The sequence below is a fragment of the Eptesicus fuscus genome, chromosome 20 (assembly GCF_027574615.1).
Source record: "Eptesicus fuscus isolate TK198812 chromosome 20, DD_ASM_mEF_20220401, whole genome shotgun sequence".
NCBI lineage: Eukaryota > Metazoa > Chordata > Mammalia > Chiroptera > Vespertilionidae > Eptesicus > Eptesicus fuscus.
The window spans coordinates 38,329,150-38,355,990 of NC_072492.1; the positions used below are offsets into that span (position 1 = coordinate 38,329,150).

Sequence of the window (26,841 nt, forward strand, 5' to 3'; positions counted from 1 at the left end):
AAAGAAGGAGGAAATTTATCTGTAGACTTCAAGCAAAAGAGAATACTGTAGTCCCTCCATTATCTGCAGGGGAATCCATTCCAAGATCCCCAGTGGATGCCTGAAACAGCAGATAGTACCAAACACTATATATGCAATATGTTTTCCTATAATACATTCTATGATAAAGTTTAATTTATAAATTAGGCACAATAATACATTCACAATAATAAAAAATAGAATAATTATAACAATATACTGTAATAATTATAATAATATACTGTGAATATAGTCTATCTCTCTCCGATAACCAACCTAATCATTGAGATGGCTACTAAGAGACTAACAGGTAGGTAGTGTGGCTACACTGGACAAAGGAACAATTCATATCTGGGTGGGACAGCATGAGATTTCATCACATCTATATATCTATATATATCTATATATATAAATAAAGGCAGCGACCAGAACGCTGTAATGACCAGAATGACCGGTTGCTATGATGCCCACTGCGGCCAGCAAACCGGACCAATCTGGGGTTGGGCTGGCCAGCCAATCTCCCTCAGCCTCTCCCCCAGGTTGGCCCTGCTCCCAAACAGCCTTTCCCACCCTATCAAGGGCGGGGCAGCTGGCCAACCCCTCCCAATAGGGGGCAGGGCTGGCCAGCCAACCTCCTGCAGCCCACCACCCACAGCCCCAACCACCCACAGCCCCTCCCCCTGGCTGCTGGGCCCCCATCAGCCTCTCCACCCCATTTGGGGGTGGGGCCTGCCAGCCCACCCCCGATCATCCCCCACCACCCTGATTGGCCCGCAGCCCCATCCCCAAGCCAGATCCACCCCCGATTGCCCCACCTCCTCCAATCAGGGGCAAGGCCAGCAGCTACTGCCCCCGGCCCCTCCCCCCAGCTGGCCCCGCCCCTGATCCCCCCCTGCACCAATCATGGGGTGGGGCTGGTTGGCCACCACCCACAGCCCCTCCCCCTGGCTGGCCCCATCCCCAATTGGCCACCCCACACCAATCAGGGGTGGTGTCCGCCAGCCAATTGCCTGCGGTTCTCCCCCCCCCCCCCGCCCGGGCCTTGATTGGGGCTGGGCCAGCCAGACCCCACCCATGCACGAATTCGTGCACTGGGCCTCTAGTTATTCATCATAGTGCACAATTTAAAACTTAGAACTTGTTTATTTATGAAATTTTCTATTTAACATATTTGCACTACAGTTGACCACATGTAACTGCAACCATAGAAAATAAAAAATTGTTGATAAGGGGGACTAATGCATTTCCTGAATGATGATTTCAGGAAGTCAAACTCACTAAATCTCAAAATTTCACAAGTGCAATAATGAAAGAGGGTGAACAAGATCTAATGGAAGGATCCCCAGGATAGGAAAAGAGAAGAATAACATTATCTTCTAGTGAATATCAAGCTTTAAAACAAGAATAGAAAATGGGTAGCCAATCACCCCCCCCTCCCAAAACAAAAACAAAAAACAACACCATACAAAACCCCAATTATTTTCAGTTTCTAATTATGGAAAGTAAACAAGGGTATAGAAAGACCTTAGGACTGAGCAACTAAACCTAAATTGGTCAAATTCAACTTCTGCTCAACTTCTGATAGGTTGTAGCACCTAAAAGCAAATCACAATGGAAAAATGTCCTGGGAGAAAGAACAAAGGTAGAGTCAGAGAGGTTTATTTTTTATAGGAGGTGCCAAAGAGGCTTACCAGAATATAATTCTTCTGTGGAAATGACTGTCTTTGCTAAGAGATCAACTTTTAATATTTTTACCTAACTCCATTTGAAATTTCATATGGCTCAATTTTCTCAACCTAGGTGGCAAAATTTAAATAACCTGGGTATCTTTTAAAAACATAAATGTTTAGGTCCTCCCAGAACTTCAGTTTAATTTGCTCTAGGGTTGGGCCAAACACTAACAATATTTTTTAAAATATGGTACTAATTATGTAGCTAAAATTGAGAACCACGTGCTTGAAATCAAAGGTTAGTAGCTGCCATACTTCATTAGCAACACACCACTGACCTCTATGGGTAAGGTTTTGTTAGAACTAATGATAAAAACAGCAGCCCCAATCTAGAGCAGCGGTCGCCAATCGGTGGTCCGTGGACCACACTGGTGGTCTGTGAAGTCCAAAGGTTGGCGACCACTAGTCTAGAGGCCTTGTTGATAGCCTTTTCTGAAATGAACACTGAGCTTATTATAACCCAGTGCTAGGCAACCACATAACTCTAATCCTGGCCATATTTAACCTTTTGCACTCGGATGTCGACTGTGACTCGACACGGTTAGCATTAGAATAAAGGAATCGAGAAAAAAGCAAGCAAGTGCAAAGGGTTAAGTGGGGTCTGGGTCAAATTTTATCATTCCTAGCAACACTATTCTTCCTAGAGAATAAAAGACAGACCCTTAAAAAAATAATTGCAAGAGTTTCTTGTCCTCCCTCAATTAATTTGGGGCATTACAAGAGCCAGAAATGTGTTTACTACTGAAGTTAAGAGAAAAAGGCATCTGGGTTTACCAACGGGTATAGTTCAAACAGCAAAATGAAGTGGTTCAGATATTCTATGTCTTTACTACCCAACATGTGGTCCACAAACCTGGGAGCTAGTTAGAAACGCAGACTTGTAGGCCTCACCCAACTAAATTAGAATTTGTCTTGGAGATCTCCAAGATACTTATGTGCACATTATAATGTGAGAAACACTGCTATGAGGACACAATTCACTCAAGAAATGGCACTATGTACATAGATTAAGTGAAAAATTTTAAGGATTATTTTTCTCCTTAAATTAGGTATTTTGCACAAGAACAATAAAAACATTTTAAAAGTGACACAGTCTGCCTGACCAGTGTGGCTCAGTGGTTGAGCGTCGACCTATGGTCATGTTTTGATTCCAGATCAGGGCACATGCCTCAGTCGTGGGCTCGATCCCCAGTGTGGGGCCTGCAGGAGGCAGCTGATCAATGTTTTGCTCTCATCACTGATGTTTCTCTCTCTCTCCTTCTCTTTTGCTCTCTGAAATCAATAAAAAATATATTTTTTTAAAAAGCGGCACAGTCTACCACTACCTTAGAAACTCATCTTCCATACAGCCAGAGTTCCTTGTGATGTTCTCTTAAAAAGAATCTTGGTTCTCTGAGTGAATATACATTTAACCACGTACAGATCCAAAAGGGGAAAAAAAAGGAGGTGTTACTTTTATTCCTTTTCATTTTGATTTCTGGGATATATTTATATACCAGAATAAGTTAAAGAAAACTGCATGTAAGTACTTTCTGGCACTGTAACACCAAGTATATAACTTTAAAGTCAGAAAAACTAAAATTTAGATATATACAGGGACATTACAGGGCCTACACAGTAAAGGCTGTATAATATTTAGAAATCCAATTTACTCCTCACCCTCTAAAAAAATATAGTTTACAAAAAAAGAAAAAGAAAAAAGGCCCATGTGTGATGCTGGCTACTATAATCTAAGAAAGTTCTAACAGTTTTTCTATTTAAAGTAACTAGAGGCCTGGTACACAAAATTCGTGCACGGGGGGGTGGGGTGGGGGTGTCCCTCAGCCCAGCCTGCACCCCCTCCAATCTGGGACCCCTCAAGGGATGTCCGACTGCCCGTTTAGGGCCGATCCTAGGGTCGGCCCTAAACGGGCAGTCGGACATCCCTTGCACAATCCAGGACTGCTGGCTCCCAGCTGCTTGCCTGCCTGCCTGCCTTCCTGATTGCCCCTAACCACTTCTGCCTGCCAGCCTGATCACCCCCTAACTATTCCCCTGCCAGCCTGATTGATGCCTAACTGCCCTCCCCTGCAGGCCTGGTCACCCCTAACTGCCCTCTCCAACAGGCCTGGTCACCCCCCCAACTGCCCTCCCTTGCAGGCCTGGTCCCTCCCAACTGCCCTCCCCTGCTGACCATCTTGTGGTGGCCATCTTGTGTCCACATGGGGGCAGCCATCTTTGACCACATGGGGCAGCCATCTTGTGTGTTGGAGTGATGGTCAACCTGCATATTACTCTTTTATTAGATAGGATACTTGTGAGAATTCTAACAGATGACTGAATAGCTATGTAAAAATAAGGAGAAACCTCATTGGTTTTCGGGGCTCATAAGAGCTAATACAAAGCCAGAAGATATGACACATCTAGCCTGTCCCGTGTAGATCAGTGGATTGAGCATCCCATGCACCAAGAGGTGAGTGGTTTGATTCCCAGTCAGGGCATATGCCCGGATTGCAGGCTCGATCCCCAGTAAGGAGCATGCAGGAGGCAGCCAATCGATGTTTCTCTCTCTAAAAATTCAATAAAAACATACTAAAAAAAAAGATATAACATGTCTCTTTCCTTCCATGCTAAAATGGGTCAAGAACTAAGAGCATAGAATCCTGGGCCAGGCAACATCAAAGCATAAGGCTTCTTTTCCCCTCCATCTTTCAAACTTAATTTGTTATTCTTAGGTACAATAAGCAACCAGGGAAATTAATAATTATGGTTGTTAACACATTAACTTGAGAAGGATGTAGCATTTAACTTGTGGTTGATGCATCAACAGAATAGGAAAAGCTTTTTCAATGTTTATAAGGGATCTGTGGAAGTTGCCATGAATACTTCAATATTCATTTGTCAGTCTCCTGAGTCTCTAAGGAGGCTATAAAGCATTGCAGAATAATCATCTGAGGAAACTACTGTTCTTATATCATCAGTCAACTATAGCCACTAAAGATATGAATATGAAAAGCAAACACTTATACCCCCAGAAACACTACAGGAGTGCTCGTTTATGTCACTATAAGCTGGAGTCCAGAGTTTAGTCAGTGTAGACTCTGAAAGCAGGACTTCCCATTAGTAAAATGCACAACCCACAGAGATATGACTATAATCCTATTTCCTTAGATTCTCTGCCTGCCAAAAAGTAAATGTACCTGTAGTGGTGGACATGAATGTAAGATAGAATACTGCTCATAAAGTAGAAGAGAAAATGCTGGTATATGTAGTGAAAAATAAGGTTGTTGTTTTTTTAAAAATATAATCTCTGAGAACATACATTTTCCTATCATGGCATCTGCCTTCTAATTTCTGATGTTAAATAAATCAGTTTGTTGGGCACCTTTCTAGTCATTAGGTTGACAAACATCTTATTTGCAACTGTCTAGCTAAAAGAGCCCATATAATCCCATCACAGTTAAGTACCTATTTTGCAGGGAGCCATGTGATGAGACCTGTTATTTTTCTGGCCTTCTGCACAAATGAAAGGTCATCTTTAATATTTCTCATCTATCTTCTACAGCAACAAAAACTAATTTTGGTTCCCATTGGTGGCACATATTCAGATACCCTAGACTTTGGAGCCTTTTAGTATTAGAATCCTGGAAGCTAATTAAATTGGAGGTATGATAGGGTGGGGACAGGGGGAGGAGAAGAACCTATTAAGCAGTACTTCCCAACTGTAATAAAGGTATGTTGTTTTTTAAAAAATATATTTTATTGATTTTTTTGCAGAGAGGAAGGGAGAGGAATAGAGAGTTAGAAACATCGATGAGAGAGAAACATCGATGAGAGAGAAACATCGATCAGCTGCCTCCTGCACACCCCCCACTGGGGATGTGCCCGCAACCAAGGTACATGTCCTTGACTGGAACCAAACCCGGGACCCCTCAGTCCCCAGGCCGACGCTCTATCCACTGAGCCAAACCGGTCAGGGCTAAAGGTATGTTTTTAATACAAATGGCTGCCTCAAAATCTTTTAGAGTTAGATAGGCCATAAGCCATAAAATATTAAAAAGTCAACGGTTTGAAAGCCTCAAAAAAGAATGATCTCCATGAGGTCACTTAAATGCTATTCAGGTGACAAGGGGAATTACAGAGGCTATCCAGAGTTAAGCAGCAGAAGCAATAATGAGCTCTGGAAAAGAACACTAAACATTAAGATTGCTGAATAGGCTGGTTAAACATCAAAAGTTCTATTTAGAGGCAGGACAACAAAATAATCCTGTACGCTTGTAGACATACCACTGATGGACAGTATCATTAATTTGCTAAAGATAAATAATTCTGTCCTTTATCAGAGGGCAATGCTGTGCTTATCAAGGAAAGATCTAGTTCTAAAAAGCCAAATAATTTAAAGTTCTTCAGCATATCAAGAATGAAAAACAACCACGAGGAAGGAAGAAAGAAAGATGCTTACCAGACTATCTAGTCCTCCTCCCAAGAGATCCACTGCTCCCACCTGCATGGAGGATACCTGTGGCACATTGACTGGTGGACCGAGATCAAGGTTTAAAAGGTCCCCTAGAAGGTCACCTTGAGAGGGAATAACCTGAGTCTGTTCCAGGTTGGTGGCAGTGGTGGTGCCAACAGGGCTGTCACCTGCATCAGTGCTGTAGACACACATACAAAGAAGGGAAGAGAGAAAAATCAGTTTCACCTGGGACGTAATAACATGGCAACAAGTGAATGTCAGGTATGTAAAACACTGGGGTGTGTGTGTGTGTGTGTGATGTAGATGAAGAGATAACAGCAACTCTTATTTTCATCAAAATACAGTTACTAATATGAAAAGAAATGTATACTATATAATGTGATTAGTCGGTCAAATTTAATTGAGTACCTACTCTATGAGGAAGCACCATAATGAAAACTCCGGGGAGAAAAAAAAAGTATTTTTTTCTGCTCTCAAATAACTTACACTCTAACAACAAAAAAGCAGCATTCATAAAATGACAGAAAAGCACACTCACTGTGTAACAGCAGAAATGAGCACTGTTTGAGGGGCTGCATGCGACAGGACATAGATGAGAAACAAAACTAGGTGGAGCTGACTCTAAAGGCTTCTGAGAATGGTTTCATGGCTAGATTTTGAAGAACAGCATAGTTTGAAAAACTACCAGGGAGAAATCTTCCAAAAAGGAAGGGAGGATTTGTGCAAAGGCACAGAAATGAACAATTGGACTTTAGAATGGTGAAAAATTATATTGGCAGGAGCAGAGATTGGGATTAGTAAGATTTGGGGGAAGAGAAGAAGAGGAAAATGTAACTTTAAAATTAGTCTGGAGAATTAATTTTTTATATGTTAGACAATGCAGAATCCTTTTTATTTGTTAAACAAAAAAACTAAAAATAACATTAGAGGAACATTATTCTAGCAGCTGTGTGTATAATGAACTGAAGTTGGGAGAATGGACATGCAGGTCAGTTAAGAGTAATCTAAACTGCTACTGTCACTACACTGTAAAAATAAAAAGGAAGTGGTGAGTTCCGATAGGTAATTAAAAGGACTGGACAGAGGGAAATGACCTTTTCAATAAAATGGTGCTGAGTCAACTGGATAGATGTGTGGGGAAAAATGAGCCTTGACTCTGACAGCTCACAACATAAATAAAAATTAAAGAGATAAATCAGACAAATGTGAATGGGAAGAGCTAGGAGAATGTCTTGATGACCTTGGAGTAGACAAAAGTTTCATAAAAGTACTAACCATCAAAGAAAAAATTTGATGGACTGGACTTCATTAAAATTAAGACTATCTCTTCTTCAAATGACACCATTAAGAGAGTGAGAGAGGTATTTCCATAGACTAGGAGAAAATGTTTGTCAATACATTTATCTGACAAATTACTTATAACCAAATTATACAATGAATCCCTACACATCACTGTCATTATATAAAGAATTCCTACAAAGTAAAAGATAACACATTATTCTGTCTCTTCTAGAAGTTTAAAAAAAGAATAAAGTTTTATAGAGTTACTGTAGTGCCTGTCAAAGGCATTTTACTTATCCTTATGCTGCAGAAGACAGCTAGGTAATGTCAGTACTATCACAGACATGCCATTTGCAGCTATATATCATCCCTAGTTATTTCAAAGGAAAAGTTATTTCTGCATTTGTGTTTCCTTTAAAAATACAAAAGAACTACAAAAATAAACAAAAATAAAAACACACACAAAATAAGCACAAATGGCCAAAAAGAAGTTATCCAAAAAGGATTCACATAAGGAATTGTGAAGGTAACAAATTAAAGGCTATTAATCAGATAAGACTTTAAGAGACTGTTTCTTTTTGCATAGTTTAAATATTGGTTCTTTCTTTGTATTCTAGAAAGGGCTGTTTTTGTTTCTTGACTCCTTTCACTTTTCTCCTTCCATCTGAGGGTCAAAAGTTATCAAAAGAAAGGTAATTTAATTGGCATATAAATAATGTTACAGAGGCAAGTTACAACAGAAAATCCTTTTCTATTATCAAAACTTGAAGCACAGACTGGGAGCTGTACTTAGATGTCCAATGGTCATATCTAGAGAATGTTAATTATTACAAGGCTTAATCCTTATGAAGCCAGAGTTTCCTATGGGTGAAAATCCCAGCACCTTCTAAACCGAAGATTGAACTCAATTAAAAGCTAATGAAAGATTAATAATTATTTTCTTGGGCATTGCCCTTTTCTTGTTTATTTGTACCCATTTTATTTAAATGGAGCCCAAAATGTTTTCTATACTAATTTGTAAAGCAATGAATCCTACTTTCTGGCTACTCAAGGACTTAAACAGCAATATATATCAGACAACAGTACAGAAGGACAATTACTCCAAACACTCTGGGATCAAATTCTACTTAGATTTAAGGTTTATTATGATTAGTGAAGGAAGGAGATTCTGAAACAATTATGACACACCCATTATAAGAGCTTATTAAAGTGATGCTCCTCCCAAATTAAAATTTAAGATAGCAAAAAAGCAAGAGTTCCATGAGACCTGAGAGCTTGTTCACAATAAAATTTCTGAGACAATTTAATTTGTTAAAAAAGGAACAGGTAACTAAAAAACTGTGTCTATAACAGAATCCAGGTTGCTTTTATAAAGTAATCCTGCAAATGTTATTTCATAACAGCTTTACAGCACAAGAGAAGCGGTATTTGCTACCATTATCCATAAGCTTCAACCAAAGTTACAGTACAGGATAAAGATAGCTAAGTGTGGCTCTTTGCTGAGGTCACATTGAGCTGCGAGCGGCTTCAGGGGCGTCTTTAGGAATCAGCAACATGGCAGAAGACATCAAGACCAAATTCAAGAAGTACCAGACTGCTCCTTTTGACAGCTGCTTCCCCAACCAGAACCAGACGAGGAACTGTTGGCAGAACTACCTGGACTCCCACCACTGTGAGAAGGCAATGACTGCTAAAGGGGGCGATGTCTCCGTGTCTGAGTGGCATCGGCGTGTGTACACGTGCCTATGCCCCATATCCTGGGTTTCGGCCTGGAATGACCACCGGGCAGAAGGCACGTTTCCTGGGAAGATCTGAACTGGGCATCCTCCATCCTTCTCCCAGGGAGGTGAAGGGGGGCCTGGGTATATCCCACCCTAGAATCCTGAATCATGGCTTAATAATAAATACTTGTGGGAAAAATGTAAGACTGTGTATGTGTAAAAGAGCTGGATTACTAAGCAAGAACCTGGGTTGAAAATAGTACCTGGACCAGTAAGAGGGGCTTCAGAGTGAGTATTTTTTAATTTTGTTTTGTTTTTAATTTTTGTTTTATCAAAATTTGACCACCTTCTCTGTGCCAGACAATAGAATGATTATATGAAATAACCTTAAGTACCTGTATATGCTGAAGTATATATATATATATGTTCCCTTAATTGTCAGATAAATTTTAAAACTTTTCTTAGATAATGAAAATAGTTTAATAAAAACACATATATGCCTGGCTGGTGTGGCTCAGTGGTTGAGTGTTGACCAGTGAACCAGGAGGTCACAGTTCGATTCCCAGTCGGGGCATATGCCCAGTTTGCGGGTTTGATCCCCAGTGTGGGTCGTGCAGGAGGCACCTGATCAATGATTCTCTCTAATCATTGATGTTTCTATCTCTCCCTCTCCCTTCCTCTCTGAAATCAATAAAAAAAGTATTTAAAAAAAAAGAAAGATAGCTAAGTGTGCATGTAGGCTTTTTTCCCCACGTTTTCAACTCTGGGAAGATTTCTAGTCTCATCTTACTGAGAGGCAAGCAACTTTCAAACTTTATCAGTTTAGAAGATCTTCATAATTTTCTAAACCATACTATTATTAACACCCAGATTAGAAGCAAGGGATCTTTCATCCATTCTGTGGCTTTCACCCATTGTGTGCATGTGTGGTCACTGCTATTCAGACAGAGCCCCCAGGGCAGTATAGTAGAGGTCTGCTTCCATTTTGCAAACTTACTAGGTATAAAAGCCTGAGGAAGACCAACTCTGTCTAAGCAAAGAGACATTTCTCACTCAAATCCATTTCACCTGCTTACCTCCCATGATGTATTGGCAAGTGTTTGCGATGGATTCCGTGACTTCCTTCCACAAAAGCATTGGGAGGCTTGTGGTACACAGAGGCCAAAGAACCAATGTGGCAGATTAGCTCATCCAGCAGAGTTGGCTCAATAAGATCTGTCTCCTCAGAGATCAGTGGCTTCTCAGACAAGACTACTTCTTTGGCTGTGACAGGGTCGGTTGAGAGAAGCCGCCAATAAATATAGCCCCTATCTCGAAGGTCAGGATTATCAGAATCCTAATGAAAAGAGAAAGGCAAGAAGGTTTAAATGAAGCTGTTCAGAAACTCAAACTGCCAGATTTATTATCAAGGCAATGCTGTAGTGACTTACACACTGTGGCTCTTAAGGCTCAACTTAGACTCAATACAGTTTTAATAGTCCTAATTCTATTAACTCTATGTTTCAATGAATCTAAACATAAATTGAGATGGGTTACTCTTAAAATTCAAAGCCAAGTTGGGAAAAGCAAAATAAAGTTGAATCTAGTAAAAATTAATTGGTGAAATGGCTTTGGGAGATAAAAATGTTTTTTAACTGCTATAATATTAGCAGAATTATTCATGAAATACATCTTATATATTTCACCCATACCTTCTTTCTTCACTCAAATATTTAAGTATCTCCTATGGAGACACTGTCTAGACCCTGGAAATAGAGATAACAAACAACAGTGTCTGACTTTAATGAGCTCACAGAGTACTAATTATTACAATTTAGTATGAGATGTGACTATTTTCTGTTAAAAGAGAGCACATGGTGACACTTGAAACTTAATGGACTTGTTTTTCTGTGGTAGTTTTAAAACAATTTCTACATGCTCATCACTAAAAAAATGTTTTATCAATGCCACATCATGATTTAGAAGTGTGGAATATAAAAATAAGTCTCTCCCAATCATCTGGCCCTTCCCCACCTTTAACTCCCCATCCCCAAAATAGCCATGTTAAGTGTGTTACTTATCTTTCCAGACAGCTCCCACACATTCGCGTATTTATTTTATACAAAACCAGTTTCATACTATATATACTGCTCTGCAAGTTGCTTTCCACATTGGCACATACAGCTGTAGTCTGCCACTGTATATGTAGCACTCATTATTTACTGGTGCCCTACTGATGGACATTTAGATTATTGTCTGTCTATCTATCTATCTATCTATCTATCTATCTATCTATCTATCTATCTATCTATCATCTATCTTTGTGATCATTAAAAAGTGGCAATAAATATCCTGGTATGTACCTCTGAGAGTTAAGTCTATATGGTGGCATTTATTTATGCACAAGTTGTTCCAGTGGTATGTTATTAAAAGCAACAAGTCCTTGTTTCAATTTTTGTATTTAAAACTCACATACAAAAATAGTTTCTTTATACTAGGCCAGTTTGAAGGCTTCCACATGAGTTTATAAGATGAACAGGTTCATTATTTAGCCACCTAACGCACATGTAATTTAGCTCAATACCAGCAATGATCCAGGTGGTTTTAACTACATAGTTTTAAGTGGTTTTTCTTAGTCATATATTGTTGGTACTTACCAGCCATAAATATTGGGTTCTTATTTTACAAACTTGAGAAAAATATCCCAACATCCAGTGAAAAAGAGTTATATAAATGTGGTTGTCCTTTTATGCTAACTACTCAGATACCATTAATTGTACAGAAAAGGCAAGCTCAGAGAAACTGCTTAATGATTATTTATAGCCAAATATGAAATAATATCCACAATGATCTTAAAATTACTAAGGTCACTTATACATGCTGGCTTATACACAATAGTGCTTTTGGCCGGGAAAGCAGGAATGGGTATTCTCAGTCATTCTTAACTTTCAGACTAGAAAAGCAGCATAACACAGTGGATAAGGTCAAAGACTCTGGAACCAGGCTACCTTGATTTGAGTCCTAGCTCTACCCCATACTAACTGGGCCTATCTGTCTCCGTTTCCTCATCTATAAAATAGAATAGTAGCAGTATACAAAAATGCATTTAAGGCTAGAGAACATAAATTAGAATCAGGAAGATAAATGCATGCCACAATGACCTACACATTTTCTACAGGAGATCCTTACATTTGATTCTAAGGTTTTGAACAACTGATATAAAAAAGAAATCTAGTCAGGTAAGTAATTCAGAGGGTCAGGTAAGTACACACCAATGCATAGGAAAATCTAAAACTGGTTAGGAATTTGTTTGATGGAGCCTCATAAAGAAGAAAACAATGAAATGAACAATGATTTTGATAACAACAGGTCCAAACAGGATAGCTTCCATGACAACACTTACTACAGGATGATGGTATCAGTATGGGGTGGGCAACAGTAGATTTACAGTTGTGGGTATGCGAAACACAGAGTTAATAAAGCTATTGTAATAATCATAACCTGATGTCTTTTCCATGTGAACAACTGTACTAGTATAACCGTAAACCTATTTTTGCCTAACCCTGTACATAAGTCACTGTTTTTATATTTTACAGATCTAAAGACTGGTGAAACCTTCCAATTAAAACCTCCACAAATGGGGAGTTTCATAATTTCCTATAATTTAAAATCAACCTCATGCTTTTTCCAGATTTCTTACCTGTGTTGCCAAACTCAAGACCTGCTGTACCAGCTCCTGTGTTTCTGATGGTTTTTTGAGAAACAGCTTCACTATGGCAGTAAGCAGAGTGAGCTGCACCTAAGCAGACATAATTTAATAGTTAAAGTGAAAGACATTAGCATTATTCATAGCATCATTTCCAAAATAATATTTCCAAAATGAATTACTATGGGGTCTTTCTGATTTTGATTAAGAGACAAAGATTAAAACTGAGCCAATATCAACAATAGCAGTCAAAGGTATCCATCAACTGAAAACACAATGGACTACTATTTCCAAATTGCATTTTTGGCATCAAAATTACTTATCTGTTTCTGACCCAGATAATTACCTATATTTCTGAAAGTACATGCTAACATTGTGATGATAATAAAATTGGTTCCTGACCAAGTCCTTTATTATTTACTTACACCAAAAGCTACAACATTGATGCATATATGCATAACCCATGGACACAGACAATAGGGTGGTGAAGGGGCAGGGGGCTGGGGCAGGCTATAGGGAGGGGGTCAGATGGGGGGAAGGGGGACATATGTAATACTTTCAACAATAATGATTTAAATAAATAAATAAATAAAATAAAAACTGGGGGAGAAAGAAGCAACTACAACTTTGGGAGAACTAGGGAATCATCTGTCATACTGGGACAAGGGCAGAGACAGAATTATGCCAGATCACAGCCAAGTAAGAGTGGGGTGCTGAGCCACAAAGCTACTGGCTTATATGTGTTCCTCATACAGGCCGATTAAAAATACTGGTGACCCTGGCCAGTTCTGCTCAGTGATTAGAGTGTCGGCCTGCACACCAAAGGGTCACACATTCAATTATCAGTCAAGCGCACGTACCTCGGTTACAGGCTTGAACCCCAGCCCATGTTGGGGCATGTGCAGGAGGTAACCAATTGATGTGTCTCTCTCACATTAATGTTTCTCTCTCTCTTCCCTCTCCCTCCCCGCCTCTCTCTCTAAAATAAATAAATAAATAAATAAATAAATAAATAAATAAATAAATAAAATAAAATTAGAAATACTGGTGGATTACTTACATAAACTTTAAATTGCAGTGAGTACAACTGCTAGGGGGTAAGGATTTAATAATTTATCTGCTTCTCTGGGCTTCGGCCCTAAGGTCAGGTCTCTCACTTTTGGTACAGGAGCGATAAAATGGAAAGGAATCTAATCATGCAAAGAGAATCTTTTCATACTGTACATGCCAGCCCTTACCGAAGTCCCAGGTGAAAACACCCACTATAGTAAGCTGTTAACTATTACTAACAGGAATGGGTAATCATCTTTGGGTGGCAGAAAATGAAAAAGTGGTAACTACTGCTCTAAGCCAGTAGTTGTCAAAGTGTGGTTCTAGAGCTGCAGCACCACCACCACCACCACCCCCACACTGAGCCTTGTGAGAAAGGAAAATGCTTATTAGGCCCATCTCAGACCTACTAAGGCAGAAACTCTAGGGATAGAGGCCCATCAACCTGTGCTTTAACAAGTTTTCCAGGTATTTCTGAGGCTCAATAAAGTTTGAGGACCACTGGTCCAAGTTAAGTCAATTTGGTTCCACCAGAAATCAGCGTAACTAAAATAACTCGACCCTTGGGGAGAAAAAAATATATATAAACCTCTCTCACATGAAACTACTGAACATTTACTTTCCCTAAAATCTTCCCCAAAAGATCTATGACACAGGATATAGATGAAAACATACCTGGGTGCTCTCATCATGAAAACCCTCCAGGAAGCTCTCTAGTAACTCATCTGCATTGTCAATTCGTTCAGCATATTCTCCCACAATCCAAATCATAGCTGCTCGAGCGTCTGGTTCATCCAGCGAGTCTAAGTTCTCACACAGAGTGGCAATGATACTTTCATACCTGATACAACAATGAGGGCAAAACTAAGAACTGTACTAAATAATAAAGGTTACAGGTAAAACCACAGACAAGGACAGACAAGGTACTCTAAACCTAGCCACCAAAATATAGAGGCTTTTCAGTACAGGATTATAAATGTATTAAAATTTCCTTCAATTATGTTTAATAAATAGACCTTAAATGCTTATAAAAGCTCATCAAATATTCCTTTCACAAGGAAAAATTAACCTGTGCTATAAGGTAATACCACTACCGATATTTCTAAAAATCTTTCTTACATGATCAGAGAATTTTCCTATCTATTATTCCATTTTGCCTTCATGGTAGATGAACAAATTCCACTCCACTTTTAGGAAAATGGAGTTAGATAACAGTATCCAGACTAAAAACAGTAATTTTGTCCCTTAATCCACATCTCTCTTTTTTAAAAAAATGTTTTTATTGATTTTTAGAGAGAGAGGAAGGACAGGGATATAGAGATAGAAACATGGATCAGCTGCCCCCTACTGGAGATCAAGCCTGCAACCCAGGTATGTGCCCTGACTTTTTGTTTCATGGGTCGATGCTCAACCACTGAGCAACACTGGCCAGGCAATCCACATCTCTTTTTATAGAGATCTTTATGGTCTTTTCTCCCAAAATACCTGCACTAATGTTTTTCTCCAAAGAAACAAGTAATTCAAATATTTATTTTTAATTTTATAGGTATACAGCTCACTCACTTTTACCATGTTGAATCCATCTCCTCGGCTAATATAGTTTTAAACATCAAAATGACATTATCCTATCTAATAAAAGAGTAATATGCAAATTAACCATCACTCCACTACACCAACAAGCTGTGCCCACCAACCAATCAGGAGCGAGTATGCAAATTAACCCAACCAAGATGGCTGCGGCCACGGAGAGAACAGGAGGGAGCCTTGGGTTTCCCCGGTGATGGAGGAAGCCAAGCTTTCTGCACACCCTGGCCGGCCCAGGCCTCTGCTTAAGGCTACAAAGTTTCAATTATAGAAGATTAACCTTTTGCCCTCAGATGTCGAGTGTGACTCGACACGGTTAGCATCGAGATTAAAATTACTCTTTGAATGTATCAGTAATTTGAAATATAAAAAAAATCCAAATAAATAAGTTTGTATGAATAGAAACGCCAGTTTTTTATTCTACTGCCGCGCTTTGTAAAATCTGGGGTATTTAAAAAATTCAATCCAGAGTAGAATAAAGGAATCGAGAAAAAAGCAAGCGAGTGCAAAGGGTTAATAAATCCGAACAGAAATGGCTGCTGCCACGGAGTGAGCAGAAGGCTTGGCTCCACTCCAGGCTACAAAATTTCAATTGTAGAAGATAAACTAATCCCAGATACCAGGGCCTCCGCTTGGGTCGCCGGGGGGGGGCATGGCCGGCCTGCAAACCACCACAAGCCCCTCACCCAGGCCACCCCATGCCCCAAGGGAACCGGGACACCCTTCAGGGTAAACCAGCTGGCCCCCACCCGTGCACCAGGCCTCTATCCTATCTAATAAAAGAGTAATATGCAGGTTGACCATCACTCCAACACACAAGATGGCTGGCCCCATGTGGTCAAAGATCCTGCCCTCATGTGGACACAAGTTGGCCACCAAAAGATGGCCAGCAGGGGAGGGCAGTTGGGAGGGACCAGGCCTGCAAGGGAGGGCAGTTGTGGGCGATCAGGCCAGCAGGGGAGGACAGTTGGGAGGGACCAGGCCTGCAAGGGAGGGCAGTTGGGGGCAATGAAGCCTACAGGAGAGGGCAGTTAGGGGTGACCAGGCCGGCAGAGGAGGGAAGTTGGGGGCAAACAGGCTGGCAGGGGAGCAGTTAGACATCAATCAGGCTGGCAGGGGAGTGGTTAGGGGGTGATCAGGCTGGCAGGCAGAAAGGGTTAGGGGCAATCAGGAAGGCAGGCAGGCGAGCAGTTGGGAGCCAGCAGTCCTGGATTGTGAGAGGGATGTCCCAGACTGGAGAGGGTGCAGGCTGGGCTGAGGGACAACTCCCCCCACCCCCCCATGCGTGAATTTCGTGCACCGGGCCTCTAGTATAATATATTAGATGTAGACAAATAATACACTTCATTATTTGCTCTACTTCCACTGAATAAACCAGGTTTTTGATCATTCTTTCTTAAAATTAAATTGTCATAGCCCCTTACTAATATAAATCAGAAATGTACACATTTCTGTACCAATCATATTGTGATTATACATCATCCTTAATCAAGAAGTTTAGAAACCCAACATTCCTCTTTTCTGGAGAGTGGCAAAAGTATATGGTTATTTTTGCAAAATACCATTTCCAAAATTTAAAAAATATACACAAAACTAGAAGCCTGGTGCACAAAATTTGTGCACTCAGCGGGGGTCCCTCAGCCTGGCCTGTACTCTCACAGTCTAGGAACCCTCGGGGGATGTCCAACTGCCACAGAGGTGGGAGAGGCTCCCACCACCCTGCTGTGCTTGCCACCTATGAGCCCAGCTTCTGGCTGAGCTGTGTTCCCCCTGTGGGAGCACAATGACCACCAGGGAGCAGCTCCTGCATTGAGCATCTGCCCCCTGGTGGTCAGTGCGCGTCACTGCGACTGGTTGTTCTGCCGTTCAGTCGATTTGCATATTACCCTTTTATTATATAGGATGATTAATAAACCACTACTTTGCTAAAATATTTCTTCTAATTTTGAGTCCACCAGCAAGCTAACTTACTACTAGTTGCTTCATTTAACACTATGTTTAATAACCAACCAGAAGTTTCAGCACAAGGTATCTCTATAACTTTAAAGCAAAATGAGATTTAGGATGCTTACAAGACCTGGTCTTATTTCACTCTTTCAGATTCCTTAATTGCTTGCTTTCAAAATCAATTCTAAAAAATGTATTTTTGCTTCATAAACTAAGGCCTCAATGTGAAAAATATGTGGGGTAAAAATGTAGATTTTGTAGCTATATATGTGGGAGCAACTACAATACTTCAGAAAAGACCTGAGACCCTGGTAATTTACTGTTATCTGTTCTATAATTTTCCACAAAGTACTATGTTACATGGAAAGCCCAGCTGTCACCTTCCTGGTTTTTATAGTATGGTGATCAGACAATTTAATCATCTAAACTGAGACATTTCTGAGAGTGAAAGGGGGCACAATCATTAATTATGCCAGGTAACAGGTGTAAACTGGGATTATACATGGACAATCTGAAATATATGGGTATCCTATTTAATAGTAACTTCGCCACCAAAGAATCTGGTCAACTTCAATATATGCCAATCAACAGTGCATATTTAGAGCTTCAATTCTTCTAAAAGTAATAAAGAGGATAAAAAATTAGGTTTTAATCCCTGTGCTAACTACCTTATATGTTTCTGATTTTCAATAAAGTATCCCATTATGACCAGTTACATTACAAAAAATAATTCTTACCTAGCCAATTTCAAAGTGCCTTACTTAAACATTTCCTAAATGATTTGAGGAAGAGGGGTGGAAGGATTTGGACGTACTTGTTGGGATACTTGCGGAAGATGTCCCTGATGACAACTATCGCCTCTTGGACCACATAATTTACTTTGGTTTGGATGAGATCAAGCAACGTGCTCACACAACGTTCTGCAGATTGCTGTGAAGAGGAACATAATAAATGAGAAATTAGATGATCTATCCAATAATACAACCTCAATATAAAAAAATTCTGAAGCATACAGGCACATCAACTAAACTAGACTAAAAGATCAGGCACTTAAATTGACCAAGCAATCCTACAGGCTGGGCTATCTGATGGAGATATATAGAGTTATAGATATATACAGACATATACTGACAGGTGAGTCCATTCAAATGAAAAAAATCATCTTATATATCCAGGAGAATAAAACGGGAAGAATAAGGCAAGGTAGAAGGTCTTTATCTGGAGTTGATGTGTAAATGGAGACCAGAAAGGCAACTTTAAACTCTTGAAATGTAATTGCCAAATTTTATATATGCATACAAGCATATTTTCCAGGGAGAGAGTCCACAGCTTTCATTGTAGTTTCAAAGTTATCAGTTATTCAAAAAACTCTTAAGAAAAACTTGCCATCTTTTGGGTTATATACCTAAAAATCTATGGTCTTAGATAAACTGCAATTTCTCAGTTTTTAATTCATCTATAAAATAGAATTTAATATAGTAATCTTTCATTGATGAAGGGAGTATGAAAGAATACACATGACAAAATTAATACATTGAAATTGTAAGTCATAGTTTTTAAAAGGAGATGGGCTCCAGATGAGAAATTCTAAAAATCAAAAACTGGTGTGGTTCAATGGTTGAGTATCAACCCATGAACCAGAGGTCACGGTACCAGTCCCAGAAAGTAAAACCAGAAACATGATTAAAATGATTCCCTCTCTAGATGAGAGGAACCAGGGATAGCTGCTTTTCATTAAAATTTTTTAAATATTTTAACTATGAGTTTTATTATTTTGATAAACTTTAAAAATGCATTTTAAAGAAAGGAGTAAAGAGAACACTCAGAATCCCATAACATGATCACAACTACCATCAGACACTTGCCTCCACCTTGATGGCACACCTTCCAATGGCCCGCACAGCTTTTCGAACAAAGTCAACATCCACCTCCGTGGCATATTCCTTTAGCTCTGCCAGAACCTGTTAAAAATCCAGGAAGTGAACAAGCATCAAGGATTCTCAAACAGCAATTTAACAGCCTAGCTTTTTCTGAAGGCCAGACCTTAAGATCTAAGTCAGGGATCCACAAACTTTTTAAACAGGGGGCCAGTTCACTGTCCCTCAGACTGTTGGAGGGCCAGACTATAGTTTAAAAAAAACTATGAACAAATTCCTATGCACACTGCACAGATCTAATTTTGAAGTAAAAAAACAAAACAGCAAAAACACCCGCATGTGGCCCGTGGGCCACAGTTTGAGGACGCCTGATCTAAGTCATTATAAACTTGAGTCTACAAAAAGTCTGACCTGAGCAATATTGGCTTGAGATGCCAAACGAATCATGATGTCCAACTTCTCTAGTTTAACATAGATGGGATCATTATACTTCACAAAGAAGACTTTGATTTCCTGCTTTAAGATTTCAGGCCTGTGATACATAGAAACACAAGATAAGGAAGGTGAAGCATTCATAGATATTTCCTGAATCCGTATTAATATCTCATCTATGCCTCCCTGCTCTCCTCCCACCCTACCCCCCTCAGGAAAAGAACTCCTTACACCCATCTAATCAGTTCCATTGAGCAGACTAATTTTATCCTTTAAAGAGTCAGGGTACATGCAGTGAAAAACTGCTAGAACAGCAATCTGGTTCTACACAATGACCTAAACCAGTGTTCGGCAAACAGCGGCTCGCGAGCCACATGTGGCTCTTTGGCCCCTTGAGTGTGGCTCTTTCACATACCACGTGCGGGCGTGCACTTACAGTACAATTGAAACTTCGTGGCCCATGTGCAGAAGTCGGTTTTCGGCTCTCAAAAGAAATTTCCATCATTGTACTATTGATATTTGGCTCTGTTGACTAATGAGTTTGCCAACCACTGACCTGAACCATATTAAGCAGGCACTAGCTAGTAAGCTATTAAGAGACCCCTCAAAAAACAAACTGCATTGTAGAGAAACAACAGGCATTTATTATAGGAATACTCCAAAATCAATTGTTTGTTAGCCTCCTGATCCCGGGCAAGCTATTTAGCCATACAACATTCTCATTTCTATGCATTAAAAAGAGATTAACACTGGCCTCTTTAATATCGGTATTATTAAACTTAATTCAAAATTACAAACACTTTAATCACCAATTCACTTTTTCCCAACCTTTTCTGAACAATTAGGTTGATGTTCCTCAGGGCGACATACTGCACCTCTGGCTCCCCAGACAGCAAAGTGACAAGCGGAGGGGCCAACTTCTTCAGCAGCATATTGTAGTAGTCAGAGTCCTTGGGTAACAACTCTAGAAATTTCATTAGGACTTTTACTGCTGAAAGCACCACTGCTGAGTTGGCATGAGATAGCCGGGGAGTTACCCGCTCACAGATGCTGAGGGATAAAAAAGGAAAATTATCACCTTAAGTTGTAATTTCTTTGCTCAATACAGTCTATAAGGCAACATGTCAGAATCCCATAGGCCAAGTATCAAGGAATTAGAGAATCAGTTAGAAAAGTCAAAGCTCCATGCGTAGGTAAAATTGTAATCCAACATTGCAGAAGCCTCATTCCCAGCAAACTACAGGCAGAGCAGGGACATCAGAAGACTTTAAGAAACTAGCAATAAGGGGTTTTCAAACTGGAAGGAAACTAGCCAATACTCCAAACACTTGAAGTTCACACCATTTACCTTCTAGTTTTATAGTCCTCTCTGTCTCCCCATATTATGCAAGGGCTCCCTGCCTCACAGCCCATTTCTCCTCAACCTACAGGAAGTCAAATTAAGCATTCTGAGAGTGATTTCATACTGACGTATCAACCAACTGTGGCTGAAGATTTCACTGTTAAAATGCAGTAGGGGGTGGGTTAACAAGGAAAACTACCCAACCCTTTGCCTTCAGAATAAGGGAATTTCTGAAAGGTTTTTGTTTGTTTTTTAACAATAGTACACCATTGCAATATTCTCCCAATCTATTCCCTTTCTTCTAGCCCCTGCCACCCACTTCAATGCCTCATGAAATCTTGAATATTTAATTATCTGCGGAGGGGTCTTCAGAAATTAACCTAATTTTAATACCTCTTGGGCAATGTAAATGGCTAATGATTAATGGTATATCCAGTTAAAGATACAAGATAAATATACTGTGTTTCTTTTCCCTCCTTCCTGAATCTGCTTGGCTAACTCTCTGACCTCCTTCAGGTCTTTATACAAATGCCACCTTCTCAGTTAGGCCTTCCCTGACCACCCTTTTATAAAATACGGTTCATCCCAATGCCCAGCATATCTTAGATCTCTTCCCTACTTTATCTCTCTTATGAACACTTATCATCTGACATATGATATATATCTTTATTTCTGCGCCATCCCTCAGAATGAGTGTTCTACAAGGGCTATGATTTATCTGTCCACTGTTGTATCCTTAGGGCCTGTAACAGTGCCTAGTACATAACTTGGGCTATATTTCCTGAGTGAATGAATGAATAAGTGTGAGATGTCAATGACCAACAGAAAATAAATTCTATGTAAAGTTCTTTCCAGAAGATATCTGTTCTTCCAATGATTGAAATAAACTACCAGGGTGAACTTTTGCTACTAAATTCAGAGGGAACAACTTGCCAGACAAGCAAAGAGCACTTATGTTATAGAAACTTGAGCTTCAGCCAGGCAAAGGTTCTTATCTACCATATTAAAATATGTCAGCTTAATGAAGAGCCAACATTTCTTCAGAAGAGCCAACATTTCCTCAAAAGATTGCAAGTTCAGCCCTGGCTGGTTTGGCTCAGTGGATAGAGCATCGGCCTGCAGAATGAAGGGTCCCAGGTTTGATTCCCGTCAAGGGCATGTGCCCGAGTTGTGGGCTTGATCCCAATGGGGAGTGCGCAGGAGGCAGCCGATTGGTGGTTCTCTCTCATCATTGATGTTTCTATCTCTCTCTCCCTCTCCCTTCCTCTCTGAAATTAATAAAAATACATATACATAAAATAAAATAAAAAAGATTGCGAGTTCAATTCCCAGTCAGGGCACATACATGGGTTGAGGGTTCAATTTCCAGTCGGGGTGTGTATCGGAGGCAAGCAATTGATCTCTCTCTCTCTCTCTCTCTCTCTCTGCCTCCCTCCCCTTCCCCTATCTCTAAAATCAATGTACAATTTCTGATAGTCAAAGAAAATTTGAAACACTACAGTGGCCAAGGGCTGAGCAGAATAATCCAGGTGTGCCTCCCAAAATTTCCAAATTCAGACTGACATGACTTCTATCTATAGTAATGGAAGACATCATATATTTTGCTGGCTCCAACACACTTTTTCTAGTACTGAATTATAGGTACAGCTCAACTCAATAACTAGTATAAAGCCAATTACTATATATCTGATTGAATAAAAAATTTGTCACTACAGCGAGAGACACTCACAAACCTTTATTTGTCATATGGCCTTAGAACTGTTGTATGGGAGATGTAAGGTGATGATGATATAGCACAGTGTAAACTATACTGTTCAAACAAGAAATGAAAAACACACATCTCTTAGAAAGAACTATTTTGCATGGTTTACTCCACTACCTAAAATGTTCCTAAAAATCTGGTAAGAAAATACCATGGGGATAGCAGTATCTATCCCATAAGCCACTGGTCTTCAACATAATAGTCTTTTATTCCAATACAAACACTAGAACTTATTAAATCAGTCAAGACTCCCAGATACTATCCAGAACACCAGACTAACCTCTGAGCTTCCCGGTCATCTTTAGGGTTGTAATTGGACAGGCAGTCCAGGATGAAAATCTGGCCCCATTCAGTGCACTCATTCAGGGCTGTCAGCAGCTTATTAATGTTCTGTGGGTTCAGATCAAGTAAGTTGCTATTTGGGTGAGATTCACTGATTTCAGATAATGCTGCTACAGCATTAGCCACCACCTGGGAAAGAAGAAGATATGACCTTTATTTACCAAGAACAGTACAACTATAGACAACTATAATCTTCTCTCAATCACAGTCCTCAAGTCATTCCTGAATGTTTTACCTAGTCTATTAGAAATAGATAAACTACTTTTAAAACATATATTAAACCTCCAATGATGGCATATACAGCTTCCTAGTGGTCAGTCAACCCAGAATTAAAACAATTCACATATTAGTAGAAAGTCACATAATTTACTATTAAAACATTAACAGTATTAGTAGTACTCAAAACTATCAATAGAATCAAGACATGAACAGCTAAAAAAAGCAGTGACGTTTCAATATAAAACACATACATTAGGCAATGAAGAGAAAAATCTAGGCCAAATAATTTTATAGATGAACGGGTATGCATGTATGGGGGGGAGGGGAAAGTGGTGAGGGAGATGACACCATCAATCATATCACAAGTCTTAGAGCAAGTAAGTTTGAACTTGAAACCATAAACCCCTATCTACATATATAAAAGGCTAATATGCAAAGTGTCCCCATGGGAGTTTGACCAGGAGACCGGGAGTTCTATCACTCGCTATGATTTGCACTGACCACCAGGGAGCGGAGTGGAACGAAGGAAGGACCCAGCCAGCAGCCAGGGAAGGGAAGCCCCGGCCGGCAGCCAGAAGGCCCCAATTGGCCCTGATCCCTGGCCAGGCATAGGGACCCTACCCGTGCATGAATTTCATGCACCAGATCTCTAGTTATATGATATTAGTTTCCCCATCTGAAAACTAGGGAAAATTTAACCTACATCCCAGCTTAGCTTTAGTTTGAGGATAAAATCAGATGACATACATATAAATTCTTTCTACAAAGCCTTATGCAAAATAAAGGTGGTAAAATGACCATAATTCATCAGTTGCAGAGTTTTTCACATATACATCTCTGAAATTGGGATATATTTTATAATCAATGGTACATCAAATTAATATATTTTTCTTCCTTGGTAATGCAGAAAATAATAAAGCATCTTAGAATCAATGAGATATGGTATCTCAAATTTATCCTTCTTTCAGGCAGTATGATAAATAAAAAATTGCTACTGAGTAAAAGAAAGTACACTTGTATCCTGATTACAGATATGGGATTTCATATTAGTTGAAACAAAAAAGGTAAAACATTCTACCAAACTTACAGATATTTCAAATATAAAAAATAACTAACAAATCTACAACCAATGAATGTAATTTAAAACTTGCAAATACACCCACCCAAATCAAAGACTATACTATGGCCCCATGCAAGTAAATTTAAAACCACATTTTACAGTAAGGCTCCCAGTTGTGATAAAAAATGAGTAAGGTAAGGCTCCATATATTCTGTAAGTATATGTGAGATGTTATAGAAGATAGCAGCTTCAGTAATTATATATATTGAAAAGATTCTCTAAAATGTCAACTCATTGTTAATTCTTACTAAAGTCCCTTGCTAAAAATTTGAGAAACTAAGAGTTGTACATTATCCTTTTACTAGCAAGACAAGAAACCTAACAGGCATGCATGATTTAGCTACTGCTTTTAATATCCACATTATCTGGATAGTCTGTAGATTATTCCAGTATATGATTTTACTTAGAAGATAAAATCTAGAGAGTATTTTTTAAGCAAGTAATAATACCCTGGTGATAATATCCATTATTATGTTAAGGATAATGACGCCACAAAGGGAATCTTCATCTATAATTTAGTGATCAGAATAAAATTCAAAGATGAAACATCAAATGCTCATTTGATAAGTATGATTAAGGATATAATATTTTACTGGTAGTAAAACAAATCAGGAAGAATTATCTAGTCCACCTACTGCTGCACAGTAGCATGTATAAGGCTCTTTTCTGACTTAATTTTTGTTTGCTACCTCCACCATCAAACAGGGGATTTAGTGAAAAATAAAAGGCATAAAGAGTGAAATAATAATCCCCTCCATCATTTCAGTGCTTTACATACAGGGAAAAGATATTTTATTTCCCATGTACAATACACTTGATAGACCTGATTACAGTAAAAAGGACCAAATTATCACCGGAAGACCAAATGCCTGTTTTTGTCTACTGCTGCCAACAAATGTCTAGTCTTAGTTTCCAGTTGTCCAAAATAAACATCCTACTACAACTTACTATTTCTGCTAGTCAAATCCTCTTAATGTTAAAAACAAAAAAGTTAAATATAAAGTCTGTTAATTGGAAATGTAGAAGGGTGAGAATTGGGAGAATTAAAAACATTGGGGAGAGCCCTTGGCCATGTGGCTCAGCTAGCTGGAGCATTGTCCTGTACATCAAAAGATGGCAGGTTTGATGCCCCAACAGGCACATGCCTGGGTTGCAGGTTCAATCCCGGGATGGGGCACATGTGGGAAACAGCGATAGATGTTTCGATGTTCTTTCCCGCCCCCCCCCCCTCTCTGTCTCTCTCTCTCTCTCTCTCTCAAAAACACACACATACTCACTCTCTTTATCACAAACACACACACACACACACACACACACACACACACACTCTTAAAAAAAACATTGGGGAGGAAAGAGAACAGAAGGATGCTAAACAGAATGAACAATTAGAATTCCTTTGTTATTGTCACAGGCTATTATAAATTAAACCAAGTGTACACTGCAGCTAATGAAGTATATATTCTGGTGGTTAAATAGGCAATTTTCAATTATTATCACCTTAAAACAAAAGAAGGAAATAGGAAAAAGTTGCTCTAATTAAAAGATCCAGCAAGATCAGATTATCTATAATAATAAAAGTGTAATATGCAAATCGACCAAATGAACAAACAGCAGAAAGACCAAACAGAGTAACGACCGACCATCGGATGACAACGCTATGACACGCACTGGTGCCAGGCCAGCCAAGGTGGGTGCAATACGATAGGTCGGCAGGGGGGTGGGGGTGGGGGGGGGGGGCAGCCCTGCAATTGCCCCACAGCGGGAGGCCCAGGCCAGCCAAGAGATCGCACCCCACGCCTGTTGCCCACAGAGGGTGGTGACTGGTGGCGGGGGAGAGGGGAGCAGCACCGCACAGATGGCAAGTAGTGGCAGCGGCGGGGGCGGGGCCAGCTGCTGGCAGCCGAGGAAGGAAAGCCCCAATAGGCCCTGATTGCCGGCCAAGCCCAGGGACCCTACCCGAGGGGTCCTGGATTGTGAGAGGGCGTAGGCCGGGCTGAGGGACACCCCCCCCACCCCGTGTACGAATTTCGTGCACCAGGCCTCTGGGGAGATTATGTTTAGAAAAGCTTGCATGAGAAAAGAGATCACTGCAGTCACGAAGCCAATGACCGACCAGAGGAGATGCATCCCCCAACAGCAAACTGTACTGTTACTCTAAAATTCCTTGAAGTTCCTTCTATTCTACCTTTCCATTTTCATCTCCTAATCGTCACATTCAAATTGTTGTTTTCAGAAACAGTGCAGTGGGCCTAAAGGGACTGCTTAGAGTTCTCCC

General features: G+C 39.9%; 2 protein-coding genes across 5 annotated transcripts in view; one reads left to right on the forward strand and one right to left on the reverse strand.

Annotated features, from left to right (window-relative positions):
• AP2B1 (adaptor related protein complex 2 subunit beta 1) overlaps nt 1-26,841 on the reverse strand; it is a 100,816-nt gene that overhangs the window by 46,870 nt on the left and 27,105 nt on the right. For all 4 annotated transcript variants that reach the window (XM_054709897.1, XM_054709895.1, XM_054709896.1 and 1 more), the window contains exons 6-14: nt 23,166-23,356; nt 20,610-20,831; nt 19,761-19,881; nt 19,338-19,433; nt 18,287-18,402; nt 14,617-14,782; nt 12,886-12,984; nt 10,283-10,542; nt 6,190-6,382 (exon numbers count right to left, since the gene is read on the reverse strand). In XM_054709897.1, coding sequence (XP_054565872.1) covers nt 6,190-6,382; nt 10,283-10,542; nt 12,886-12,984; nt 14,617-14,782; nt 18,287-18,402; nt 19,338-19,433; nt 19,761-19,881; nt 20,610-20,831; nt 23,166-23,356 — 1,464 coding nt within the window. The remainder of the gene's footprint in view (nt 1-6,189; nt 6,383-10,282; nt 10,543-12,885; nt 12,985-14,616; nt 14,783-18,286; nt 18,403-19,337; nt 19,434-19,760; nt 19,882-20,609; nt 20,832-23,165; nt 23,357-26,841) is intronic.
• On the forward strand, nt 8,984-9,365 carry LOC103297033 (cytochrome c oxidase subunit 6B1-like). The gene has a single exon (XM_008153660.3). It carries the CDS (start codon nt 9,040-9,042, stop codon nt 9,298-9,300), a length of 261 nt encoding a protein of 86 aa, XP_008151882.2. The 5' UTR covers nt 8,984-9,039; the 3' UTR covers nt 9,301-9,365.

What these genes read in the sequence shown, in the direction of transcription:
- LOC103297033 (XM_008153660.3), top strand. Translation starts at nt 9,040, where the DNA reads ATGGCAGAAGACATCAAGACCAAATTCAAGAAGTACCAGACTGCTCCT.